Genomic DNA, 27,205 nt, shown 5'->3' with positions numbered 1-27,205 from the left:
GATCTTTCATATTGGTGCAGGGGCTCAATCAAATGGGCCATCTTCCACTGCTTTCCCAGGCAATAACAGAGAGCTGGATTGGAAGAGGAGTAGCCGGGACATGAACTGGCACCCAGATAGGATGCTGGTGATGTCGGTGGAGGCTTAGCCTACTATGCCACAGCGCTGGCCCACTTCTGCCATTTTATTTGAGGTCTTTGGCTAGGGAATTTCATTTAGTTCTTAGATACAGATTTACCTCTGTTTTCTTGTCATTCTACATATATTGTTTGCTGGAGACATTTTGTGAGAATTTGCTGCTTTTCAGACAGAAAGTAATTATTTTGACCACTATATATTTAGGTTTGTGGATTCTATAAAATATGTCACTCTAAATCTAACAAGAAGTTAAAATCAGTGATGTATGTAAAAGGATCTATTATAGTAAATTGTTTCTCATTTAGATATTAAATGATAATTTTTACCATTTGTTTGGTTTTTGTAGAAATTGTCACAGAAGGAAAAAGGAGAAAATCTTCATCTTCTGATTTCCATGAGGTATGCATTAGTTTTTCTTTTAAACTGTTTTTTATTTTGGAGTTATTGGTATTTTGCAGTTTATCTTTTAAATAAAATTTTAAGGAAAGTGCTCTTGAATTTAATCAGTTTTTTTGGGGGATATTGTTGCAATCTGATTAACTAAATGAAGTTTAATCAGGAAACTGTTTCTTGGACCAATCTTCTTCAAATCATTTTAAGATGACAAGTATACTTTCCAGGCCTCAGTTTTGATTTTATAGAAAATGTTAACATATTTCTGTGATAATTTAATATGGTAGAGCTACTCATGTTTATTTATTAGTAATACTATAGATGTAGAAGAGGTATACTCAAAGTATGTGCTGAAAATCACTGGAATGTGTCATGTAAAACCTTTTTCTCATTTATTTCTTCCATATAAACCAAGCTTAGCAAATCAAGCAAAATGAAATTTCTACCTATATAGGAAGTCTTTTTAAAAAATTTAACCATTTATGGACAGATGTATTTTTTTCTGTAGAATTTTGTTATGTAAATGCTGTAACATCCTGATTTACATTATAATTATTTATTAGGCACTTTTCTCACTTTCTGAGTTATGCACAGAGACCTTTAGTTTGAAACATTTTTAAAAAAATATTTATTTATTTGAAAGGCAGAGTTACAGAGAGGCAGGAGCAGAGAGAGAGAGAGAGGTTTTCCATCAACTGGTTCACTCTCCAAATGACTGCAATGGCCAGAGCTGAGCTGATCTGAAGCCAAGAGCCAAGAGTTTCTTCTGGGTCTCTCATGAGGGTGCAGGGGCCCAAGGACTTGGGCCATCTTCTATAGCTTTCCCAGACCACAGCAGAGGGTTGAATCGGAAGTGGAGCAGCCAGGACTCGAACCAGCACACATATGGGATGCTGGCACTGCAGGTGGCGGCTTTAACCACTATGCCACAGCGCCGGCCCTGAAACGTTTTTATGTTGTATAGTTGTAGCATTTAGCAAAGAGGGAGAAGAAATCTTAAAGAATGGTGGTGAGAAGGAATCAAGAATGCCTTAGAAGTCTGTGGCTTTAGTGACTTTCTTCCTTGGCTTAGGATTTTCAGTGTGTAGTGTCTCCATTTAAAATTCTTGTTATAGCTTCAATGGAATGAATAATGGAGGCTAAAAGGAAAGTCTTACATTAGTTTTCTGTTGTTAAACAGTATACTGGAAAGTGGGTAATTTATCAGGAAAAGAGATTTCTTTCGGCACAGTTTGGAGGCTGGAAAGGTGATGGCATCTGGTAAGGCCCTTATGTAGATTCACTTCATGTCAGAAGGTGGAAGACCAAGCAGGTAGGTGTAGAAGAGAAGCATGTGTATGAGAGAGACTTATAGGAGGTGCCAAGCTCTCTTTGTAACAATCTGATCTTGAGAAAACTAATCTAGTTTCAAGAGGATTCTAACTCAGATTTGGGAGAAAGACATTAATCCATTCATGAGACTGGATCCTTCATGACCTAATTACCTCTTAAAGCTCCTATTTCCCAACACCATTGTATTGGCAGTCAAATTTCCACATGAATTTTGTAGGAGCTAACCAGCCATATAACATCACCCAGTTTTAAATATCTCTGTATAGAGTACTACTGCTTTGATGTTTAATTCCTCCAGTGAAGTAAAGTCCTCTGCTTTAGGCTATTGCAACCTTGATACAACTAATCTGAAATTCCACCATTGGAAATTTGTAATATTGAGTGAGAACATTTTTCTTTCTGATTTTTAAATATATTTTAACCAAGTGAAAGGCGAAAGATTTATACAATCTGAAGAGAAACCAGAGTATGATTTTTAAATATAGTATTTAAAATTTTTTTTAGATAATTAAAAGTTATACATTTTGTTAGTGTTTCTTTTCTCATTAAGATACAAGAGGGATAGGTAATAAATGGCAATCACCACATGTAAGTTTAAGGTGTCTCTTCCAACAAGTAGGAAATAAAAATTCAACGCGATAAGAAAAAATTAGAAATAGTACAGACTTCCTGTATTTTATTCACTCAGCTTTCCCTAATGTTAATATCTTACACAACTATGGTGTGATTATCTAAAACAAGAAAATAAAATGGATGTCATGCTTTAAACTGCAAACGTTATTTGAATTTCTTTAGCCTTTCCACTAATATCCTTTTCCTGTTCTAGTGTCTGGTTCCAGATACCACATTGCATTTTGTTGTCTTGTCTCCTTCAGTCTATGGCAATTCTTCACCCTTTTTCTTTTTTTAAATTTTTATTTATTTATTTTTGATAGGCAGAGTGGACAGTGAGAGAGAGAGACAGAGAGAAAGGTCTTCCTTTACCGTTGGTTCACCCCCTAAATGGCCACCATGGCCAGCACTGCGCCGATCCGAAGCCAGGAGCCAGGTGTTTCTCCTGGTCTCCCATGCGGGTGCAGGGCCCAGCACTTGGGCCATCCTCCACTGCCTTCCCGGGCCATAGCAGAGAGCTGGCCTGGAAGAGGAGCAACCGGGACAGAACCGGTGCCCTGACCGGGACTAGAACCCGGGGTGCCGGTGCCACAAGCAGAGGATTAGCCTATTGAGCCATGGTGCCGGCCCACCCTTTTATTTTTCATCAATATTATGCTTTTTAGAAAAACTTACTTATTTGAAAGGAGAGAGAGAGCAAGTGAATGATCTGTGTCCTTCTCCCCAAATAGCCACAACAACTAGGGATTAGCCAGGCCAAAGCCAAGAGCTTGGAACACCATCAGGTCTCCAGTTTGAATGGTAGGGACCCAAATACTTGAAACATCATCAGCTGCCTCCCAGGGTGTGCATTAGCAGGAAGCTGGATCAGAAATGGAGGTGGGACCGCATGCAAGGCACTCTTGATATGGGATATAGACATTCCAAGCAGTGGCTTAACCCCCTGTGCCTCAACATCTGCCTCAACTATGATACTTTTTAAGAATACTGGATGGTATTTTGTAGAATATTTCTCAATTTGAGCCTGTCCTAATTTTCTCATGATTAGATTAGGCTTGTAACTTTTAGGGATGAATACCACAAAACTGATGTGCTGTTCACTGTGCATGATATCAGGGGTACATAACGATGATATGTCTTACATTTGGTCACGTCAACCTTGATTATTTTGTTAAGATGGCACCTGCCATCTTATTCCATTGTAAAGTCATTCTTTTTCTAGTTATTATTAATAATTATTTTGGGAGAAAAATTTTAAGACAATGAAAGTAGGCTGTTTATTCTCACTTTCACTATTTTAACATCCATCACAGAATCTTACCTGTAACAATTTTATTTTTCTTTATTTATTTTTTAAAGATTTATTTATTACAGAGAGAGAGAAAAAAATAAAGAGGAAGAGAGAGAGGTCTTCTATCTGCTGGTTCAACCCCCAAATGGCCCCAATGGTCAGAGCTGAGCCAATCTGAAGCCAGGATCCAGGAGTTTCTTTTGGGTCTCCCACATAGGTGTAGGAACCCAAACACTTGGGCCATCTTCTGCTGCTTTCCTAGGCTCATTAGCAAGGAGCTGGATTGGAAGTGGGGTAGCTGGGATTTGAACTGGCACTCATGGGATGATTGTGCGACACGTGGAGGCTTAACTTACTACACCACAGCGCGAACCCCTTATTTATTTATTTTTAAGAAACTTTATTTAATGGTCATCTGACTGTGAACCCCTCTTGCTTATCTTATTTGCCTTAAATTTTCCTGAGGTGTCCTCTCTCCCAAAATTTCATTGGGTTATTAATTTATGACTTTTGGGCCCATCTCACCCTATCCCTGTTATTTATAACCCTGGGTTTGTTAGATTATAATTCCAGGCTTTACCACTTATCGCTGCTCCTTTGCAAACCCAGGTGTCTTTGTCTCCATAAATTAGAATCTCAAACTCTTATCTCCTTAACCTGTTAAGTCTCATGCTCATTTTGGTTTTCAATTGCAAGTCATTAAATGCAAGCCTTTGTTTGCTTAAGGTTTTATTTATAGCACTTTGCCTCAGTTTGGCTTTAAGTGCCTGCAGGCTCTGATGTTTGTTAGAGACCCTCATGTAGCTCCTGCCTTTACTTTCTACCTAAGTTTAACCTAACCTAAATGGCTTTTTCTACCTATATTGTTCCTCCTCCTCTGGAAGTGAATCCAACTGGAGTTGGGGGGAATAAGGGCAAAGGCTATTTTGACTTCTCTATGCTGAGAATGGATGGTGGAAAAACAGGAGGGAGTCACCCCTCAGAGAGATCTGTCCAAGGGCTACTAATTGGGAGAGTTTGGGAATTGAGGTAAGATCGGGAGGAGCTGCAATAGAGGCCACAGTCAGAGTTTTTCCTCTGGCATCTCCACCTCTCTGTTCAGAGCTCCATTTGTAAGACCTCTTGGAGTTTTATTGGCTCCAGATGAGAAGAAATAAAATTAGTAAGGCAGTTTAGAATACGTGGGTTGAAGAGTAAAATTAGAAATATGATAGAGATGATTTATAATAAGGGAGATAGGAACAACCTCAGCCAGGGTCCCCATTCCCCAAGAATATCTGGGAGTAGTTGCTGCCAGATTCCTTTCATCCACATCACAGTTTTCAAAATATTACTGACTTGAGTTTCAACTTGTCTGAAATTGTTGTTATACACACAGCAGAACACACTGAAGTGGTCATGAAGGATCATATATGTGCCTCCCTCTGAGGCAAGAAAATTGTCTAAGGTCATTCTGTTATCCATTAGAGATTCCTTTAGATAAAATGCTGAGGGCTGTGCCATTAGCTAGCTGTTCAATGACCTAAATTATGTTTTTCCAGGCTCAGTTCTTGTTTTTGCATGACCCACCCAAGGAATAGCAAGAGCTCAGTCATTTAGAGCCCAGTACACAAAATGAGCCCATGTGCTTCTTTTAATCCTGAGAAAAAGGGGCTGAGGATGGAGATTAGAAGCTTAGGAATTATGGTTACTCCTGGGTTGAGAGCTAGCACAGTACATTCCCTTACTCAGATACTTGGCAGATATTAAGACATGAGAGTTTGAGAGAAGATAGAGATTGTTATTCTATAAGCAAACATGTAGCCATCAGGAACACAGAGAAAGTCATGTGTATTATCTGTAGAGTTTAGTAAGTGCTTAGGAGATTGAATTTAGTTGTCATTAAGAATGATCATTTGGGCAGAGTTCCCCTGCAATGTGCAGAGTTTCTTATGGCTAGTCGGTATTTCCATGAGTGTGAATCTTGGACAAGAGTTTTGTTAAGGGGCTGGCGCTATGGCGTAGCAAGTAAAGCCCCCGCCCGCAGTGCCACCATCCCTTATGGGCACTCCCATGTGGGAGACCCAGAGGAAGCTCCTGGCTCCTGGCTTCAGATTGGTGCAGCTCTGGCTGTTGCATCCAATTGGGGAGCGAACCAGTGGATGGAAGACCTCTCTCTCTCTGCTTCTCCTTCTCTCTCTGTGTAACTTTGACTTTCAAATAAAATAAATAGATCTTTAACAACAATAGTCCCAAGCAAATAAAGGCCAGCCTGGAATCTGTATGAGTCTGAAAGAAGACAAATACAGATAGCTATGTGCCTTCAACAACTTCAAATGCAATATTCTCTGGTGATTTTCTGTTTGCCTCATTCCTTCTACATTAATTAATAGGATTTTTTTCTGTAAGCAAAAGCTGACCCTCTTCTTCCATTTATTTATTTAAATATATCAATATGGAATCATAGATATTTATTTTATTTCAAGGGTTATAATCCACTACTAACATTGCTTTTTTTTTTTTTTTAAGATTTTATTTATTTATTTGAGAGGTGGAGTTACAGACAGCGAGAGGGAGAGACAGAGAGAAAGGTCTTCCATCTGTTGGTTCACTCCCCAAATGGCCACAACGGCTGGAGCTTCACCGATCCGAAGCCAGGATCCAGGTGCTTCTTCTTGGTCTCCCACGTGGGTGCAGGGGCCCAAGCACTTGGGCCATCTTCTACTGCTTTCCCAGGCCAGAGCAGAGAGCTGGACAGGAAGTGGAGCAGTCGGGACTAGAACCTGCACCCATATGTGAAGAAGGCACAACAGGCAGAGGATTAACCTATTGCACCACAGCACTGGCCCCCTATTGCTGGTTTTTTAGTCAAAGTACTGTAGCTTTTCAATGAGCTATCATTCAGATTGGCTGCCATTCCGTTTGACATATAGTCTCTTAAAGTCTATTAGCTGTATTTATTTCTGTATACTCAGCACCTAACCCAGTGCTGGCACCTGACAGGCACTCCAGTGATTTACTGAATGACATTGAATTGGAAAGTAGTTCTGGATGATGAAAAGCCAATGAATCAAATCATTACGGAGCCCTTAGTCTCTAATGACAGAGCCATTAAGTTTTTAGGGGGAGACGATGAACCAAAATATTTAATATTTCAACATATTTTTCTCCAGATAGGACTTACATTTTTTTTCTGAAACTCTCAGAAAATTCTGTAATAAGCCTCTTCCTGATTAAGAAGTATCCTCCTTCCTCAAATATGCTCCTGTGAAAAACATAATGTTGAAACAAAATGTGTTTTATTCAGGTAATTACTCCTAAAAGCTAGAAATCTGGAAGGCAAGAGGTGTGTTTTTCTTTTTGAAGATTTATTTATTTATTTGAAAGTCAGAATTACACAGAGAGAGAAGGAGAGGCAGGGTTGTGGGGAGGGATCTGCCATCTGGAGCTGCCCTGATCCGAAGCCAGGAGCCAGAAGCTTCTTCCGGGTCTCCCACATGGGTGCAGGGCCCATGGACTTGGGCCATCTTCTGCTTTCCCAGGCCATAGCAGAGATATGGATCAGAAGTGGAGCAGTTGGGACTCATACTTATGCCCATATGGGATGCTGGCACTGCAGGTGGTGGCCTTACTCACCACAGTGCTGGCCCTGAGTGTGTGTTTTTCAAAGAGAGAAATATCACTTGTTTCTTTTGAGAACCACCAAAGGGCTTCCTCCCTTGTCACTTTGACTGGGTCCAGCAGAAAGGACTTGTGGTGAAAGATCTGCGCTAATAAGATTCATCAAACTGATGAACCAGCGGGAAGCATAAGAGATCCTGGGTGCTCTGACTGTGTGCAGACTATTCTAGGATGGATGCTGCTGGGCTGACTGCTGTGGTGGGCTTAAAATATCCAGATCACCACTCCCTGCTCCAGAACCAGGCCCAGTGTGTTGACCAGACACACCAGAGGCCTCTGGAAAAGCTCAAACTAGCTGCCTGTCAGGCCTGGCTGAGAAAATGCTGGCACCCCCCACAGCTTGGTATGGCTGGGCTGTCCCAGGGTGGTCTGCTCTGCACTCCCAACTGGGTGCAGTGTCCTTTGGGCCTGCCGCATGTGGCTCAGGCACCACCTGGGATGCCTGGTAAGGGATGCCTTCTCATTAAAACACACTGACAACCAGAATCTGGGAATGGGAGCTCATACCTGAAGCTTTATGGAAAGCAAGTCTGAATGGCCAGATGATACATGCAGGCTGTGTCTTTAGAATTGTGTAAGGAAGGCGGAAATGTTCTTTTTTGTGACCCGTGTAAGCCGGGCTGAAGGTATATCGCCTTTTATGACTAGCTTTGGACATCATGCACCTGGAGGATTCAAGGGGAAGAAACACAGTCCAGACATTGTAGAACTGGTAATATCACATTCTAAGAAGAGCAGGTGAAGTGGGAAATATTGGTGTGGCCATATTTAGAAAATACAGTCTGCCACACAATTCAGCTACTTAAAAAGAACCCATGGATGGGAACAGCCATAAGCACTTGTACCTCCTGAGGAAGCAACTTTTGTTTCCTAATTTGGAGTATGTGACAGATGATTGCTTTAGAAGTAATAGTGCCTTTTGTAGATGAATAATTAGAAAGATGCACTTTTAAAAACAAAATAGCAATAAATTAATTAAGAAGTTACTAGTGCCTAGGAAGATTAACTTTATCCTCCAGAGGTGCTAGTGAAAAAAAGAGTTGAAATACTCTGATTCAAGTTTATTTTAATCCTCCTGACTTAGGCTTTCTTATCATAGAAGTAATTCAACAGATTGTTACTGGTTGTAGTTGTTTTACAACTTACTATGTGTAACCTTTGTAGGCTGAATTTGAAGCTTATTCATCACTTATGAGTTTATGTGAAAGATTATTTAAATTTTTAACAAATGATTTCAAACTTGTGATTGTAGTCCATGCATGCATTCATTTATTTAATATATAATGAGCCACATGCTTTGGAGATAAAAATATGAAAAAGGCAGAGACCTCTCTTTAAGGAGTTCTATGGTCTGGATAAGAAGATACACATAGACAAATAACAAGAATATGGTATATGTGTAATGTAACAGACATAATATAAATATACCACTTTCTAATACCTAGAGAATTCTTTGATGTAAAGATAAGAGAATAATTTAAAAAAAAATTTTTTTTTTTTGACAGGCAGAGTGGACAGTGAGAGAGACAGAGAGAAAGGTCTTCCTTTTGCCGTTGGTTCACCCTGCAATGGCCGCCGTGGCTGGCGCGATGCGGCCGGCACACCGCGCTGATCCGATGGCAGGAGCCAGGTGCTTCTCCTGGTCTCCCATGGGGTGCAGGGCCCAAGGACTTGGGCCATCCTCCACTGCACTCCCTGGCCACAGCAGAGAGCTGGCCTGGAAGAGGGGCAACCGGGACTAGAACCTGGTGTGCCGGCGCCGCAAGGCGGAGGATTAGCCTGTTAAGCCACGGCGCCGGCCAAGAGAATAATTTTGAGAAGAAAATTTAGTACTTCACACTAAAAAATAGGGCATTTTAGGTTGAGGAAGCAAGATACACAGAGATCTAGGGATATAAAATAATATGACATGTTTTAAAAAGATTGAGTAACTTAACATGATTGGGTTTAGAATTTTGAAATGGGGTGATGTGAAAGAGCACCAATTGTGAAGAGCTTTGTCTATAAATAATGGATGCCATTGTTACATTTTTAGTATTATAACCATAATTAGATTTATGTATCAAAGAACTGTGGAGCTTGCATTTAAAGGATCAGAAGGGGAAGAGACTGAAGGTAAAAGAATACGAATGCTCTTTGCCTTTTGCTGATGTTAAATTCTAATAAATGTACTGCAAATTGAAAATATTGTAAGTAAAAATTGCATTTAATACGCTTAACATACAGAAAATCAAAGCTTAGTGAAGCCTATGTTTAACGTGCTCAGAACACTTACTTTACCTCACATTGGGCAAAAATCATCTAACACAAAGACCATTTGTAAGTAAAGTTGGGAATATCTCAAGTAACCTGTTGAATACAGTACATGGTAGAGTTCATTATTGGTTGCTTACCCTTTTGATGATGTGGCTGATAAAGCCACAGCTTACTGCTGCCCAACCTTACAAGGAAGTATTGTACCACATATTACTATTCCAGTAAAAGATAAAAATCCAAAATTCAAAATTCCATTAAATGTGTGCTGCTTTTGCATCACCATAAAGTCAAAAATTATTTTGAATCATCCTAAGTTAGGGGCCATCTATAGTTAGGAAGCTGCAATTCGCTTGTCCACCTTTATACTCAATGAGTTTTTATTTTATTTTATTTTTTTAATTTTTGACAGGCAGAGTGGACAGTGAGAGAGAGAGAGACAGAGAGAAAGGTCTTCCTTTGCTGTTGGTTCACCCTCCAATGGCCGCCGCGGCCGGCGCACCGCGCTGATCCGAAGCCAGGAGCCAGGTGCTTCTCCTGGTCTCCTATGCGGGTGCAGGGCCCAAGCACTTGCGCCATCCTCCACTGCACTCCTGGGCCATAGTAGAGAGCTGGCCTGGAAGAGGGGCAACCGGGACAGAATCCGGCGCCCCAACCGGGACTAGAACCCGGTGTGCCAGCACCGCAGGGCAGAGGATTAGCCTGTTGAGCCACGGCGCCAGCCCACTCAATGAATTTTTAAAATAAAATTGTATTTTATTGCTTGTGCACTGAGCACTGAATTTAAAACTCTGAAACTGTTAGCAGAATATTAATGCAAGGTAATATAAGGGTTCTGCTAGCTGATTCAGCTCTTGCATGTATTTTTTAATTAAGCTGATTGTTATTTCATCCTAGTTTCAGATAAGAAAGATGTTAAATGTAAAACCAGAAGATGTTCATGCTCAATCACCACTGTCCAAATTCAGAAGCACAGAATGCTGGGATCTCCCTTTGCAGGGGGTAAATAAAATTAACTTCTTTTAAGCATATAATTTTATTTGGTGTGTTTAAAATATTTTAATCAAGTTGAATTTCTGTTTTCCTGGATGTCCTTTTTTATTTCCTGCGTGATTTAATTGCAGATTTTAAATTAGTTTATCTCTGAAATATGTTGGAGTGATGCTTTTGAGGTTAGGACTTCTTTTGATTTCTTCCAAATTCAAATCTCATTGTAAAATAAGTTCTGTTTTATTAACAATAAAATTTTAAGTTTTGTAGAATCATTTGTTCATTTGCTTTTATTTGTTTTTATTTTTTTTTTTTAAAGGTTTACTTGTTTGAGAGGCAGAGTTACAGACAGAGGGAAAGGTTGGGAGATAGATCTTCCATCTGCTGGTTCACTCCCCAAATGTCCACAGTGGCGGGAGCTGGACTGATCTGAAGCCAGGAGCCAGCAGCTTCTTCCAGGTCTCCCACATGGGTGCAGGGATCCAAGCACTTGGGCCATCTTCCACTGATTTCCCAGGCCATCAGCAGGAAGCTACATTGGAAGTAGAACAGCTGGGACTTGAACCAGCACTCATAATGGGATGCTGGTGCCATAGACTTAACCTACTGCACCACAGCACCACCCCCTGTCTTTAAATTTGAGAGCGTATCTCTTCAAAGGTGATCTAGTTGTGTATCAGTAGATATTCTGATTATAAATCGGGACTTTAATTTTATCACTGGTAAGCATTATTATAGGGCTCTGGTTGATAAGGCAATTTTTTTTTTTAAGTAACATAGGACTTTATTAGTTTGTCATATCTGAAACAGCTCATAGTCAATTGTTTAAAAACAGAAATTTTCTCAGATTTCCCAATTTATACACTTTTGGCTATATTAGTCTGCTAGGGCTGTCATATCAAAACACTACACAACGGTGGCTTAAACAGCAAAATTATTTTTTCACAGTTCTGAAATCTGTAAGCCCAACATAAAGGTGTTGGCAGTGTGCATATATAAATTTTCAAGTCCTTTGAGTAAATACCAAGGAATGTGATTGTCAGATCATATTGTAACAGTATATTTAGTTTTGTGAGAAGCTGTCAAACTCTTCCAATATTGTAGCATTTTGCATTTCAACCAGCAGTGAATGAGAATTTCTGCTGTTCTATATTTTTGGTAGCATTTGGTAGTGTTAGTGTTTTGGATTTTGCCCATTCTTGTGGGTATGTGGTGGTATCTCATTGTTTTAATTTTTAGTTCTCTAATAATATATGAAGTGAAGCATTTTTGCCTTAGTATATCTGCCATATGATGTGAAGCATCTATTTGCCATCTGTATATCTTATTTGATGAGATAATCTGTTAAAGTCATTAGCCCATTTTTTTTTAGGAGAGATTAATCATAGATTATTAATCTGCCTAGAGAAAAATCACAGTTTGGGAGTCTTACACAAACTTTGAAACTCAAAAGAGGGCTAGATAGTTGAAGCTTATATACCCTTCTTTATAGGGGAGGGTGAGATGTGACAATTCTCAGAATTAATAAGAGATTACTTGAGACAGAAGTCAGCTTGTAAAATGATTTCAAGTGAACCTAAGGTAGAGAGATTATCTTTTAACACTCTTTCCACTTTTTTCTTAAAAGAGAGTAGCTTTTATTAATTTTCCTACAAATGAAGACAACCAAATTACTGATTGTACATGGTTTTTAAAAGAAGTTAAAATAGTTTTTAATATAGTTCAATATAGTTCGTAGATACAATTCTTAGGATATAATGATATTCACTCTTTCTCTTCTCCTCTTCTCTCCCACCTTCCCTCATTCTCCTTTTCTTTCTTAGTTTTTGATGTGACAAATTTTATTTAAGTTTTATTTAAGGTCTACAAATCTCATGTATTTCATATATACAGATTCAGGAACATAGTGATACTTTCTACCCTACTCTCCCTCCCATCCATGCTACCACCATTCCTTCTCCTCCCTCGCCTATTCCTATTCTTATTTTTTACAAAGATTTATTTTCAGTTAACTTTATACTCATAAGATTAACCCTATACTAAATAAAGAGTTCAACAAATGCCATGAAGAACAAAAAAAACACTGTTACTCAACAGTTGAGACAAAGACTGTTCAAAATCATTGTATCTCAGAGTGTCAATTTCACTCCTATAGATAGCTTTTAGGTACTCTCTCTTTTTTTTTTTTTAATGATAATTTGAATTTTATTCCCTTTCTTTTTTTTTTATTAAACTTTTATTTAATGAATATAAATTTCCAAAGTATAGCTTATGGGTTACAATGGCTTCCCCCCTCCCATAACTTCCCTCCCGCCCGCAACCCTCCCCCCTCCCGCTCCCTTTCCCCTTCCATTCATGTAAAGATTCATTTTCAATTCTCTTTGTATACAGAAGATCAGTTTAGTATATATTAGGTAAAGATTTCAATATTTTGCCCATATAGCAACATCAAGTGAAAAAACTACCATTGGATTACTAATTATAGCATTAAATAGCAATGTACAGCACATTAAAGACAGAGATCCTACATAATTTTTTTTTTCAAAATAATTAATTTTCTATGCCATTTCCATTTTAACACCAGGTTGTTTTTTTTTTTTTCATTTCCAATTCTCTTTATATACAGAAGATCACTTCAGTATATAATTAGCAAAGACCTCATCAGTCTGCACCCACACAGAAACGCAAAGTATAAAAATACTGTTTCAGTACCAGTCATAGCATCACTTGGCTTTAGACGACACATTAGGGACAGATCCCGCATGGGGTGTAAGTACACAGTGACTCCTGTTGCTGACTTAACAATTTGACACTCCTGTTCATGGCGTCAGTAATCTCCCTAGGCTCTAGTCATGAGTTGCCAGGGCTATGGAAGCCTTTAGAGTTCGCTGACTTTGGTCTTATTCCGATAGGGTCATAGTCAAAGTGGAGGTTCTCTCCTCCCTTCGGAGAAGGGTACCTCCTTCTTTGATGGCCCCGTTCTTTCCACTGGGATCTCCCTCACAGAGATCATTCATTTAGGTCTTTTTTTTTTTTTTTTCCATGATATCTTGGCTTTCCATGCCTGCTATACTCTCATGGGCTCTTCAGCCAGATCTGAATGCCTTGAGGGCTGATTCTGAGGCCGGAGTGTTGTTTAGGACATCTGCCATCCTATGAGTCTGCTGTGTATCCCACTTCCCATGTTGGATCTTTCTCTCCCTTTTTGATTCTATCAGTTAGTATTAGCAGATACTTGTCTTGTTTGTGTGATCTCTTTGACTCTTAGACCTATCAGAGCTATCAATTGTGAGCTGAAATTGATCACTTGGACTAGTGCGATGGCATTGGTACATGCCATCTTGATGGAATTGTGTTGGAATCCCCTGCACATTTCTAACTCCACCATTTGCGGCCAGTCCGATTGAGCATGTTCCAAATTGTTCATCTCCTCCCTCTCTTTTTCCACTCTTAGATTTAACAGGGATCACTTTTCAGTTAAAATTTAAACACCTGAGAATAATTGTGTGTTAATTACTGAGTTCAACCACTAGTACTAGAACAACAACAACAACAACAAATACTAAAAAGGATAAAGTATTACATTGTACATCTAAAGTCAGGACAGGAGCTGATCAGTTCATTGTTGCTTATAGTGTCCATTTCACTTAACAGGTTTCCTCTTTGGCGCTCAGTTGTCATCGATCAGGGAAAACAAATGATATTTTTCTCTTTGGGACTGGCTTAATTCACTCAGCATGATGTTTTCCAGATTGCTCCATCTTGTTGCAAATGACTGGGTTTCATTGTTTCTTACTGCTGTATAGTATTCTATGGAGTACATGTCCCATAATTTCTTTATCCAGTCTACTGTTGATGGGCATTTGGGTTGGTTCCAGGTCTTAGCTATTGTGAATTGAGCTGCAATAAACATTAATGTGCAGATGGCTTTTTTATTTGCCAAATTAAATTCCTTTGGGTAAATTCCAAGGAGTGGGATGGCTGGGTTGTATGGTAGGGTTATGTTCAGGTTTCTGAGGAATCTCCAGACTGACTTCCATAGTGGCTTAACCAGTTTGCATTCCCACCAACAGTGGGTTAGTGTCCCTTTTTCCCCACATCCTCTCTAGCATCTATTGTTGGTAGATTTCTGAATGTGAGCTATTCTCACCGGGGTTAGATGGAACCTCATTGTGGTTTTGATTTGCATTTCTCTGATTGCTAGTGATCTTGAACATTTTTTCATGTGTCTGTTGGCCATTTGGATTTCCTCTTTCAAAAAATGTCTATTGAGGTCCTTGGCCCATCTCTTAAGTGGGTTGTTTGTTTTGTTGTTGTGGATTTTCTTGATTTCTTTGTAGATTCTGGTTATCAATCCTTTATCTGTAGTATAGTTTGCGAATATTTTTTCCCATTCTGTTGGTTGCCTCTTCACTTTCCTGACTGTTTCTTTTGAAGTACAGAAACTTCTCAATTTGATGCAATCCCAAATGTTAATTTTGGTTTTGACTGCCTGTGCTGTTGGAGTATTTTCCAGGAAGTCTTTGCCTGTGCCTATATCTTGCAGGGTTTCTCCAATGCTCTCTAATAATTTGATGGTTTCGGGTCGTAGATTTAAGTCTTTAATCCATGTTGAGTGAATTTTTGTGTAAGGTGATAGGTATGGGTCTTGCTTCAAGCTTCTGCATGTGGAAATCCAATTTTTCCAGCACCATTTATTGAATAGACTGTCCTTATTCCAGGGATTAGATTTGGATCTTTGGTCAAATATAAGTTGGCTGTAGATGTTTGGATTGATTTCTGGCGTTTCTATTCTGTTCCATTGGTCTATCCATCTGTTTCTGTACCAGTACCATGCTGTTTTGATAACAACTGCCCTGTAGTATGTCCTAAAATCAGGTATTGTGATGCCTCCGGCTTTATTTTTGTTGTACAGGATTGCTTTGGCTATTCGAGGTCTTCTGTGTCTCCATATGAATTTCAGCATCATTTTTTCCAGATCTGAGAAGAAGGTCTTTGGTATCTTGATGGGTATTGCATTGAATGTATAAATTGCTTTTGGGAGGATAGACATTTTGATGATATTGATTCTTCCAATCCATGAGCATGGAAGATTTCTCCATTTTTTGGTATCCTCTTCTATTTCTTTCTGTACGGTTTTGTAGTTTTCATCGTAGAGATCTTTAACGTCTTTGGTTAAGTTTATTCCAAGGTATTTGATTGTTTTTGTAGCTATTGTGAATGGGATTGGTTTTAGAAGTTCTTCCTCAGCCGTGGCATTGTCTGTGTATACAAAGGCTGTTGATTTTTGTGGATTGATTTTATATCCTGCTACTTTGCCAAACTCTTCGATGAGTTCCAGCAGTCTCTTAGTAGAGTTCTTTGGGTCCCCTAAATAAAGAATCATATCATCTGCAAAGAGGGATAGTTTGAGTTCGTCCTTCCCGATTTGTATCCCTTTAATTTCTTTTTCTTGCCTAATAGCTCTGGCCAAAACTTCCAGAACTATATTGACTAGCAGTGGTGAGAGAGGGCATCCCTGTCTGGTACCAGATTTCAGTGGAAATGCTTCCAACTTTTCCCCATTCAATAGGATGTTGGCCGTGGGTTTTTCATATATTGCTTTGATTGTATTAAGGAATGTTCCTTCCATACCCAGTTTGCTTAGAGTTTTCATCATGAAAGGGTGTTGTATTTTATCAAATGCTTTCTCTGCGTCTATTGAGAGAATCATATGGTTTTTCTTCTGCAGTCTGTTAATGTAGTGTATTACGTTGATTGTTTTGCGAATGTTGAACCATCCCTGCATACCGGGGATGAATCCCACTTGGTCTGGGTGGATGATCTTTCTGATGTGTTGTTGCATTCTATTGGCCAGAATTTTATTGAGGATTTTTGCATCTATGTTCATCAGGGATATTGGTCTGTAATTCTCTTTCAATGTTGCGTCTCTTTCTGGCTTAGGAATTAAGGTGATGGTGGCTTCATAGAAAGAATTTGGGAGGATTCCCTCTTTTTCGATTGCTCTGAATAGTTTGAGAAGAATTGGAGTTAGTTCTTCTCTAAATGTCTGGTAGAACTCAGCAGTGAATCCATCTGGCCCTGGGCTTTTCTTTGTTGGGAGGGCCTTTATTACTGTTTCAATTTCTGTGTCAGTTATTGGTCTGTTTAGGTTTTCTATGTCTTCCTGGCTCAATTTAGGAAGGTTGTATGTGTCCAAGAATCTGTCCATTTCTGATAGATTTCCCTGTTTGCTGGCATACAAGTCCTTGTAGTAATTTCTGATGATTCTTTTTATTTCTGTGGCGTCTGTTGTTACGTTTCCCATTTCTTCTCTGATCCTATTGATTTGGGTCTTTTCTTTTTTTAGTTAGTTGGGCCAATGGGGTGTCAATTTTGTTTATTTTTTCAAAAAACCAGCTCCTCGTTTGGCTGATTTTTTGTAATGTTTTTTTGGATTCAATCCTGTTGATTTCTTCTCTGATTTTAATTATTTCTCTTCTCCTACTGGGTTTGGGTTTGGTTTGCTGCAGATTTTCTAGATCCTTGAGATGACTTGAAAGCTCATCTATTTGGTGCCTTTCCAATTTCTTGATGTAGGCACCTATTGATATAAACTTTCCTCTTAACACTGCTTTTGTTGTATCCCATAGGTTTTGGTATGTTGTGCTGTTATCCTCATTTACTTCCAGAAAATTTTTGATTTCTCTTTTAATTTCTTCTATGACCCGTTGTTCATTCAGGAGCATGTTGTTCAATCTCCATGTGTTTGCACATGCTCTAGGGAATCCTGAGTTGCCAATTTCCAATTTCATTCCTTTGTGGTCTGAGAAGCTGCATGGTATGATTCTAATTCTTTTGAATTTGCTGAGACTTGCTTTATGGCCTAGTATGTGGTCAATCCTAGAGAGGGTTCCATGTACTGCTGAGAAGAATGTAAAGTCCTTAGATGTAGGATGAAATGTTCTGTAGATGTCTGTTAGATCCATTTGGGCTATAGTGTCATTTAAATCTACTGTCTCCTTGTTGATCTTCTGTCCTGTTGATCTGTCTATCTCTGAGAGTGGAGTATTGAAGTCCCCCAGTACTATTGTATTGGGGTCTAAGTCTCCCTTTAAGTCCCTTAACAAGTCTTTTAAATAAGCTGGTACCCTGTAATTAGGTGCATATACGTTGATAATCGTTATATCTTCCTGTTGAATGGATCCCTTAATCATTATATAGTGCCCCTCTTTGTCTCTCCTAACAGTTTTTGTGGTAAAGTTTATGTTGTCCGATATTAAGATGGCTACACACGCTCTCTTTTCATTTCTGTTGGCGTGGTATATCTTTTTCCAGCCTTTCACTCTCAGCTTGTATGGATCATTGTTGGATAGATGGGTTTCTTGTAAGCAGCAAAAGGATGGGTTTTGTTCCTTAACCCAATCAGCCAATCGGTGTCTTTTAACTGGACAGTTCAAGCCATTAACATTCAATGTGACTATGGAGAAGGAGTAACTTTGCCCTGCCATTTGCCAAAGATATTTTCTAATATCTGGTTTGAGATTCCTGTGATCTTTTGCTGTGAGGTTTCCTTCCTTTACCTTCTTTCATATTGGTTACCGTGTTTCTGTGTTTCTGTATGTAACACATCTTTAAGCATCTTTTGCAGGGCTGGACGAGTGGCGACAAATTATTTCAATTTCTGTTTGCTGTGAAAGGTCTTAATTTCACCTTCATTCACAAATGAGAGCTTTGCAGGATATAATATTCTGGGCTGGCAGTTTTTCTCTCTTAGTACCTGGGCTATATCTCGCCATTCTCTCCTGGGGGGTTTCTGATGAGAAATCAGCTGTAAGTCTAATTGGAGATCCTCTGAGAGTAATCTGGCGTTTCTCTCTTGCACATTTTAGGATCTTTTCTTTGTGTTTCACTGTGGTGAGTTTGATTACAACATGTCGTGGTGAGGATCTCTTTTGATCATGTTTATTAGGGGTTCTCTGAGCTTCCTGTACTAGGATGTCTCTGTCCTTCTCCAAACTTGGGAAATGTTCTGCTAGTATCTCACTAAAAAGGCCTTCTAATCCTTTCTCCCTTTCCATGCTTTCAGGAACTCCTAGAACCCGAATGTTGGGTTTTTTAATAGTATCCTGTAGATTCCTGACAGTATTTTTTAGATTTCTGATTTCTTCTTCTTTTCTTTGATTTGACTGTTTCCTTTCCTGTTCTCTGTCTTCTAATTCCGATATTCTCTCTTCTGCTTCACCCATTCTGTTTTTAAGGCTGTCTAATGTGTTTGTCATTTGATCTATTGAGTTCTTCATTTCATTGAGGTTTTTTGTCAGTATCGCAGTTTCCTGTTCCACTAGTTTTTTCATTTCATTTTGATTCCTCCTTAATATTTCATTTTCACGGGAGAGATTTTCTATTTGTCCATTAAGGATTTCTGTAGTTCAAGAATTTGTTTTTGAGAACTTCTTAATGTTCTTATGAATTTTTTGAAATCTGCTTCTTGCATTTGCTCTATCTCTTCATCTTCATAATCTTGCATTGGCGTGTCTTGTTCACTTGGGGGCGTCATAGTGCCTTCCTTGTTCTTGGTACCTCCGCTTCTATGTTTTTTGCTTGGCATGTTAGAGATAATTTGTGGTGTTTTTGTTTTTGTTTTTTTTCTCTAGTTATACTATGCCTCTAAGTGAGCTGTCTGTTTTGTTGGAGCCTTGGGGGCTGTGATGGGTGTGGCCAGAGAGCTATGCTTGTTCCTTGAGGTTTAAGGCTGTGTAAAGAGCGACTCTCCCAGATTACTTGCTCCTTGCTGGGACTCTCTCTCTCTCTCTCTCTCTCTCTCTTTTTTTTTTTTTTTTTGACTCAGTTGGGAGTGGAGTTGAGGGTAGTTGAAATCTAGCCTCTGTGAGTATTCGTTTGATCTACCCCTGGGACCATACACAGAGTTTATGCAGCCCTCAATGTGTTCTCCAGTTTCGCTAAAGATACTGAGTTTGGCTGAGCTTTACATATGTAAAATCGCGGTGCTCTTTGTTTTGCTTGGTGAGTGAAGGGAGAGGCCTCTGTTCCCCCTCCCCCCAATGTCTCGGACTTCTCAGGTCTTTGTCTTACCGTCCTCCGTTCCCGCGCTGGCGAGATTCTGTGGCTCTGGCTCCTCTCCCGCCGCTGCCGCTCGGCTCGTCTCGGTTGGTTTTCCACGCGGTGGGTTCCCTGTAAGTCCTCTGTGTCTCATCCACAAGATCTGGAAGCGTTTCCTCTGCAGTTTTTTTTCTTGAGTCTTTTCCTGAGGCTACAGTAATTCCACTTTTATGAAAGTTTATTTTCCCAAACTAAGGCACACGTCCTCACTATCCGCCATTTTGGCTCCGCCTCTCCTAGGTACTCTCTTAGTAACTACAGATCAGGAAGAACATATGGTATTTGTTTTTTTGGGACTGGATTATTTCACTAAGTATAATGATTTCTAGTTGTATCCATTTTGTTGTAAAAGACAGGATTTCATTCTTTTTTACACCTGAGTAGTATTCTGTGCTATGTATATACCATAATTCATTTATCCAGTCATCAGTTGATGGACATCTGGGTGGTTCGGTATCTTAGCTATTGTAAATTGAACTGCAGTAAACATGGGGCTACACATAACTCCTATATACTGATTTCATTTCATTTGAAATGAACTGGATGGTTGGGTCATATGGTATGTCTATTTTCAGCTCCAAAAGCTGTTTTAATAAATATGGTATGATGTGTCTTGATAGGGATTTCTTTGAGTTTATCCTGTTTCAGGTTTAGTGAGTTCTTTGAATCTGTAAGGTAATGTCTTTGATCAAACTTGGAAAGCTGTCAGCCATTAAACTTTTTTTTTTTTTTCTGCACATGTTCATTTTTCTCTTCTAGGACTTAAATGGCATGAATATTAGAAATTTTATATTTTCTCAGAGGTCTGTAAGTCTTTATTCATTTAAATTTTTAAAAATGTTTTCTGTGTATTCAGGTTGTATAAGTTCTATTGGTTCATCCTCAGATTCACTGACTCTGTTTTTAAAATCTCTATCTTAATCTTTAGTCCATTTAGTGAATTAGTGGTTATCTTTTATCTCCATTTTCACTAGTGGTTATTTTTTATTTCTATCCTATTCTTCCCCCATTTAGCACATCAGTAGTTATCTTCCTTTTTAGTTTTAAAATTTCCATTTGGTTTTCTCTAATCATTTTTTTTCTCCACTGAGGCTTTCCCTATTTCCATTTCTTTGAAAAGAGTGCATCCTCTCTTTTCAGAGGATAGTTGTAATAGCTGCTGTAAAGTTTTCTTTTTTTCCTGGTGGTTCTAATCTCTCTATCATCTTGCACTTAGCTTCTTTTGATTGTTTATATGAGTTGTTGAGATTGTCTTGTTCCTTTGTATGTCAAATTTTTTTTGGATTGTCCTGTTTATTGTGATTGAGTTGTAAGTCTCTGGTTATTTATTTATTTGAAAGGCAGAGAGAGAGAGAGAGAGAGAGAGAGAGAGGTTTCACTCACCAAATGGCCGCGACAGTTGGAACTGGGCCGATCTGAAGCCAGGAACTTCTTCTGGGTCTGCCAAGTGGATGCAAGAACCCAAATACTTGGGCCATGCTCTGCTGCTTTCCCAGGCTCTTTACCAGAGAGCTGGATCGGAAAGTGGAGCAGCAGGGACTTGAACCAGTACTCATAAGGGATACCTGAGCTGCAGGCGGCAGCTTTACCTGTTAGACCACAGCGCCAGCCCCTTCATTGTTATTCTTTCTTTCTTTTTTTTTTTTTTTAAGATTTATTTATTTATGTGAAAGAGTTACACAGAGAGAGAAGGAGAGGCAGAGAGAGAGAGAGAGAGAGAGAGAGAGAGAGAGAGAGAGGTCTTCTATCTGCTGTTTCACTCCCCAATTGGCCACAATGGCCGAAGCTGTGCCGATCTGAAGCCAGGAGCCAGGAGTTTCTTCCAGGTCTCCCATGTGGGTACAGGGGAGCAAGCACTTGGGCCATCTTCTGCTGTTTTCCCAAGCCATAGCAGAGAGCTGGATTGGAAGTGGGGCAGCCGAGACAACTGGCACCCATATGGGATGCCAGCATTGCAGGCGGCGGCTCTACCCGCTATGCCACAGCACTGGCCCTCCAATGTTATTCTTTTTTTTTTTTTTTTTTAAATTTATTTGGCAGGTAGAGTTATAGACAGTGAGAGAGAAAGACAGAGAGAAAGGTTTCCTTCCATTGGTTCACTCCCCAAATGGCCACTATGGCCGGCGCTGTGCCGATCTGAAGCCAGGAGCCAGGTGCTTCTTCCTGGTCTCCCATGCGGGTGCAGGGGCCCAAGCACTTGGGCCATCCTTCACTGCTCTCCCCGGCCACAGCAGAAAGCTGGACTGGAAGAGGAGCAACTGGGACTAGAACCCAGCACCCATATGGGATGCAGGCGCCGCGGGCGGAGGATTACCCAAGTGAACCATGGCGCTGGCCCCTCCAATGTTATTCTTAACAAATATTCGTCAGAGCCTTATGATAGTTTCTGTGTATGTTCCATCTAAAATTCTTAGTTGTACTCCATGGAAGAAATATTCCTATTCCTCTCTCATTTTACCTGAAGTGGAACTCTTATTCATTTTTCAAATATGAGTTTTTAAAGAAATATTTGTTTATTTTAAAGGCTGAGTGTCAGAGAGAGGGAGGGGGAGAGGGAGAGGAATAGGTTAGAGAGGGAGAAGGAGAAAGAGAGGGAGCGGGAGAGGGAGAGAGAGAGAGAGAAGGGGAGAAGGAGGGAGGGGGAGAGAGAAAGAGAGAGAGCGAGAGCGAGAGCGAGAGAGAGAGAGAGAGGCTGGCTGAAGCCAGCACCCAGGAACTCTAGACTGGTTTCCCATATGGGTGGTAGGGGCCCAAGCACTTAGGTCATCTTCCCTTGCCTTCTCAGGTGCATTAGCAGGATGCTGGATTGTAAGTGGAGCAGCCATGACTTGAAATAGTATTTTGATAAAGGATGTCAATGTTGTAACTGATGGTTTGACCAACTGTGCTATAACAGCAGTCCCCCCACTCCTCCAAAATTTGAGTGTTTGATCTTTGTTATTGATTTACAGGTATACTTATATAATAAGGATATGAATCTGTTGCATGTGTATTATAAATATTTTTCTCCCATTCTGTAACTTAACTGTTATATTTTATTATGGGATATCCTTTGATGAGCAGAGAAATTTGATCTTAGTAAAGTCTATAATTTTTATCTTTTATTGTTAATGCTTTTTTACCAGATATATATATTTTTTGGAAATGCAGTCATATGCTTTTGTTGTTGTTGTGGCAAAATACACAAAAGATAAAACTTACCATTTTAGCATGAATTTTGGCATTCAGTCCAATCACATTGTTGTGCAACCATTATGGCTGTCTAGTTATAGGACTTTTTCATACCCCAAAATAAACCTTTCTCGCACTAGGTACTCACTTCCTATTTTACAATTTCCTTCATCTCACAGCTCCTGGCAACCACTTATATATTTTCTGTCTCTATATAGATGTTCTTGTTCTGATTGTTTCTAAAAAATAGACTCATTCAACTTGCAACACTAGGCATCATGGCTCTGCTGCTGAGAAAGGCCCCAGATGGATCAGCCACTGCTGCTCTATAACTGTCCTCATTGCAGGCGCTGTAAGTAGGGTGATGGGATGCCTCTGTAGTTGGAAAATGATTCCAGTGAACTACTCCTCTTTCATGTTATCGGATACAAAGAGTGCCACACAAGTCCAGCGCAAATGCAGCAATAACAGTATCATTCAATGGGCTAGAGTTATCCTTGGTGACTATCCAATTTAATAATGGAAACTGTTCTCTATCACTTAGCATAGAATCAAAAGGACCATACATAACCTGAATAAGGAAAAGAAGCCTGATATTGGGGTTAGTGGGATTTGAGATTCTTTCTCTAGGTGAGAAGGTGAGAGAGTTCACTAAATGAGAGAACCAGAGAAGAAATATTAATTAAGGAAAAGACTGCTATAAAGGTCATTCAGTTATCTCATTCTGGGTTTTCAGAAGACTGTGTTTCTCATTACCATTGCTTTTAGTAAAGGACATAAGATTACTCCTGATCAGTGGTATCATTTTTAGCTCAAAGCATGAAAGAAAAGATGTAAATGCTCTTCTTCTCCTCCAGTGGGGACATGAACTTCACAAACATGGTGTATCACCAAGATGGTGCTGAATTTTTTGAATCAAAGCTCCCTCTCTTGGGGGAATGTAGCTGTGGCATAGAGGATAAAGCCGCTGCCTGTGGCATCAGCATCCTATATGGGTGCCCATTTGAATCTGGCTGCTCTATTCTGATCTAGTTTCCTGCTAGTGTGCCTGGGAAAGCAGCGGAAGAAGACCCAAGTATTTGGGTCTTTGCCACCACTGTGGGAGACCCAGAAGAAGCGCCATGGCGCCATGCTCCTGGCTTTGTACTGACCCAGTTCCAGCTGTTGCAGCCATTTGGGGAGTGAGCCAGCAGATGGAGGATCTCTCTCTCCCTCCCTCTGTAACTCTGCTTTTCACACTTGATCTTAGCCAAAAGGCCGAGAAGCGATGTAACTCTGCTTTTCAAGTGAATATATATATATACACACACACACACACATATATATATACTCATATATATATTCATTGTATATTCAATATGTATTCATATATATTCACATGTATATTCTTCATATATATATGAATGAATATATATTTTAAAAAGCTGCCTCTTCCAGCAGCCAATATTGGATGTAAAGTTTTTTTTTTAAAGATTTATTTATTTATTTGAAAGTCAGAGTTACACAGAGAAGGGAGGAGAGGCAGACAGAGAGAGAGAGGTCTTCCATCCACTGGTTCACTCCCCAATTGGCCGTAACAGCCAGAGCTGCGCCGATCCACAGCCAGGAGCCAGAAGTTTCTTCCAGGTCTTCCATTTGGGTGAAGGGGCCCAAAGACTTGGGCCATCTTCTACTGCTTTCCCAGGCCATAGCAGAGAGCTGGATTGGAAGTAGAGCAGCCGGGACTTGAACCAGCGCCCATATGGGATGCCAGCACTGGAGGTGCTGCTACACCATGATGCTGGCCCCGGGTGTAAAGTTTGAGATAGAAATAAATCTTTATTGACCTCTGGGAAAAAAGTAGACTTATTGAATAAGTAGTAGTGTCTGGCCCCTTTTACTGAGCATTTTCATTGTTAAAGCATGTTATAATATGAATTAGTCAATGATTCGATTGTATAAATGTATCATGTTAACTTATATATGCATCTGTTGAGGGACATTGGATTGTTTTCACCCTTTGGCTATTACACATGGTGCTACTGTGAAAATTTACATATAAGAATTTGTTTGAACATTTGTTTTTCTTTCATTTGGTTATTAGTCAGGATTGGAATTGCTGTATCGTGTACCATTTTACATTTCTGTCAGTAATGTTTAAATGTTCAACTTGTTTACATCCTTGCCAACACTTTTGATTTTTTTCCCTCTCTTCCTCTTTTATTTTCACTCTTCCTCCTTTCCCATCCTAGAGGGTATGCAATGATATCTTTGTGGTTTTGATTTTCCTTTCCTAATAACTAATGCCATTGAATACCTTTTCACATGCCTCTTGTCATTTGAACACCTTCATTGGAAAAATATCTATCCACATTCTTTGCCCATTTTTAAATTGGGTAGTTTGTCTTTTTTAAAAAAATCATTTTATTAAAAAATTTTAACATTGTACTTTTTTTAGTGTATAATACAGTGTTTTGAAACCTTCTTGTTACTACGAGAAAGGATATTTATGAAGGAAAAGTTTATTTTGCATTATGGTTTTGAAGGTTTCCAATCCAAGATTGGTTGACTGCATTTGTTTAGCATTTGGTGATGTCATTCTTTTTTTTTATTTTAGAAATTTTCTATTTCTTTGAAAGGCACAGTTACAGAGAGAGAGGCAGAATTATAGGGGTTGGGGGAGGAAGAGAGAGAGAGAGAGAGAGAGAGAGAAAGAGAAATATCTTCCATCCACTGGTTCATTCTCCAAATAGCTGCAATGGCCAGGGCTGTACTATGCTGAAGCCATGATCCTGGAGCTTCTTCTGGGTCTCCCACATGGGTACAGGGGTCCAAACACTTGGGGCATCTTCTGTTGCTTTCCCAGGAACATTAGCAGGGAGCTGGATTGGAAGTAAAGCATCCAGGACACAAACCGGTGCCTATATAGATGCCTGCTTTGCAGGCAGTGGCTTAACCTTCTACAACATAACGTTGGCTCCAGTGATGATGTTCTTGATGGCAGAGTCCTGAGGTCATACAGAGCATCACATGACAAGAAAGAGTTTGTCTATGTCTCTCCTTAAAAAGCTACCATGATCTGATAATAGGCTCCACCCTTCTACTTAAATCAAATCTAATAACTTCTCAAAGATCCCACCTCTAAACACCATAGTTGAATAATGTTTCCACCCTCTTAGTGCCATTAACGTAAGTCTGTGTGTACCAAATACCTAATGCATGAGCCTTTCAGGGGCATGAAACTAACATCAAACACTTTACCAAGGGTAAAGTCGTCAAATCAAGTGGGTAGAGGTAGGTATTTGGCCTAGTGGTTAAGGGATAAGCTACTGATTAGGATGCCCATGCCCTACATCCTAATGCTTGGGTTTGATTCCAGGCTCTAACTCTTGCCTCCTGCTTCTTGCTAATGTGGACTGTGGGAGGCAGCAATGTTGTCTGTAATAGTTGCATTCCTGCCACTCAAGTAGGAGATGTGCTGTTGTGAGCTTTTGGTTAGTGAAGTAGCAGATGGGAACATTCTCTGTCAAATAAATACATATTGAAGAGAACGAAGCAAAAAACAAAACTAGTTAAGTGGCACTTCCATTTTCCTTATGTTTGAAGACTACCTACTCCTCTCCTCCGGTTCTTCATGAGCTATAGTCACTCCATTATGCTGTAAAACACTTAAACTTATTATTTCTAAATGTGTTTTATCTGTTGCCCAATATCCCTCTGTTATCCCTCGTTTCAACCTTCTCAACCTCTAGTAATAATTATCCTAAGTTCAGATCAACTATTTTTTTTAAAATTCCCATGTAAGAGAGAACCTGTGATATTTGTCTTTGTGTGTCTGACTTATTTTACTTAACATAAAGCTCTACAGTTCCATCTACTTTTCTGCAAATGATAGGATTTTATTATTTATGACTGAATGTGTGTATGTGTGTGTGTTATCACATTTTCATTACCCATTCATCTATTGTTGGACACCTAGGTTGATTCCATAATTTAATTATTGTGAATAGGATTGCAATTAACAAACGAGTACCAGGTACCTTTCATTTCCTCAGCTATATATGCATGGAAGTGGGATAGGATAGCTGAGTCATAGGGTAAATTTATTTTTAGTTTTTTTTCTTTAAACTACATAGTGGCTGTACTAATTTGCATTCTCATTAACAGTATATAAGGCTTCCTACATCTTTGCCAGCATTTGTTATTTTTTGTCATATTGGTAATAACCATTCTAAGTAGAGTGAGATGATACCTTGTTATGGTTTTGATTTACATTTCCCATTT

At 39.5% G+C, this 27,205-nt stretch overlaps 1 protein-coding gene across 6 annotated transcripts in view; it reads left to right on the top strand.

Moving 5' to 3' along the window:
- The window catches only part of SENP7 (SUMO specific peptidase 7), a 206,426-nt gene that overhangs the window by 17,083 nt on the left and 162,138 nt on the right, over positions 1–27,205 (top strand). For 5 of the 6 annotated variants that reach the window (XM_062207250.1, XM_062207242.1, XM_062207233.1 and 2 more), the window contains exons 2-3: positions 485–537; positions 10,577–10,681. In XM_062207250.1, coding sequence (XP_062063234.1) covers positions 485–537; positions 10,577–10,681 — 158 coding nt within the window. The remainder of the gene's footprint in view (positions 1–484; positions 538–10,576; positions 10,682–27,205) is intronic. The other variant, XM_062207205.1, reaches the window with a different exon arrangement.

The sequence above is a fragment of the Lepus europaeus genome, chromosome 2 (assembly GCF_033115175.1).
Source record: "Lepus europaeus isolate LE1 chromosome 2, mLepTim1.pri, whole genome shotgun sequence".
Lineage (NCBI taxonomy): Eukaryota > Metazoa > Chordata > Mammalia > Lagomorpha > Leporidae > Lepus > Lepus europaeus.
Note: the sequence above shows the minus strand (reverse complement) of the source record. Positions and strands in the feature narration are given on the sequence as shown.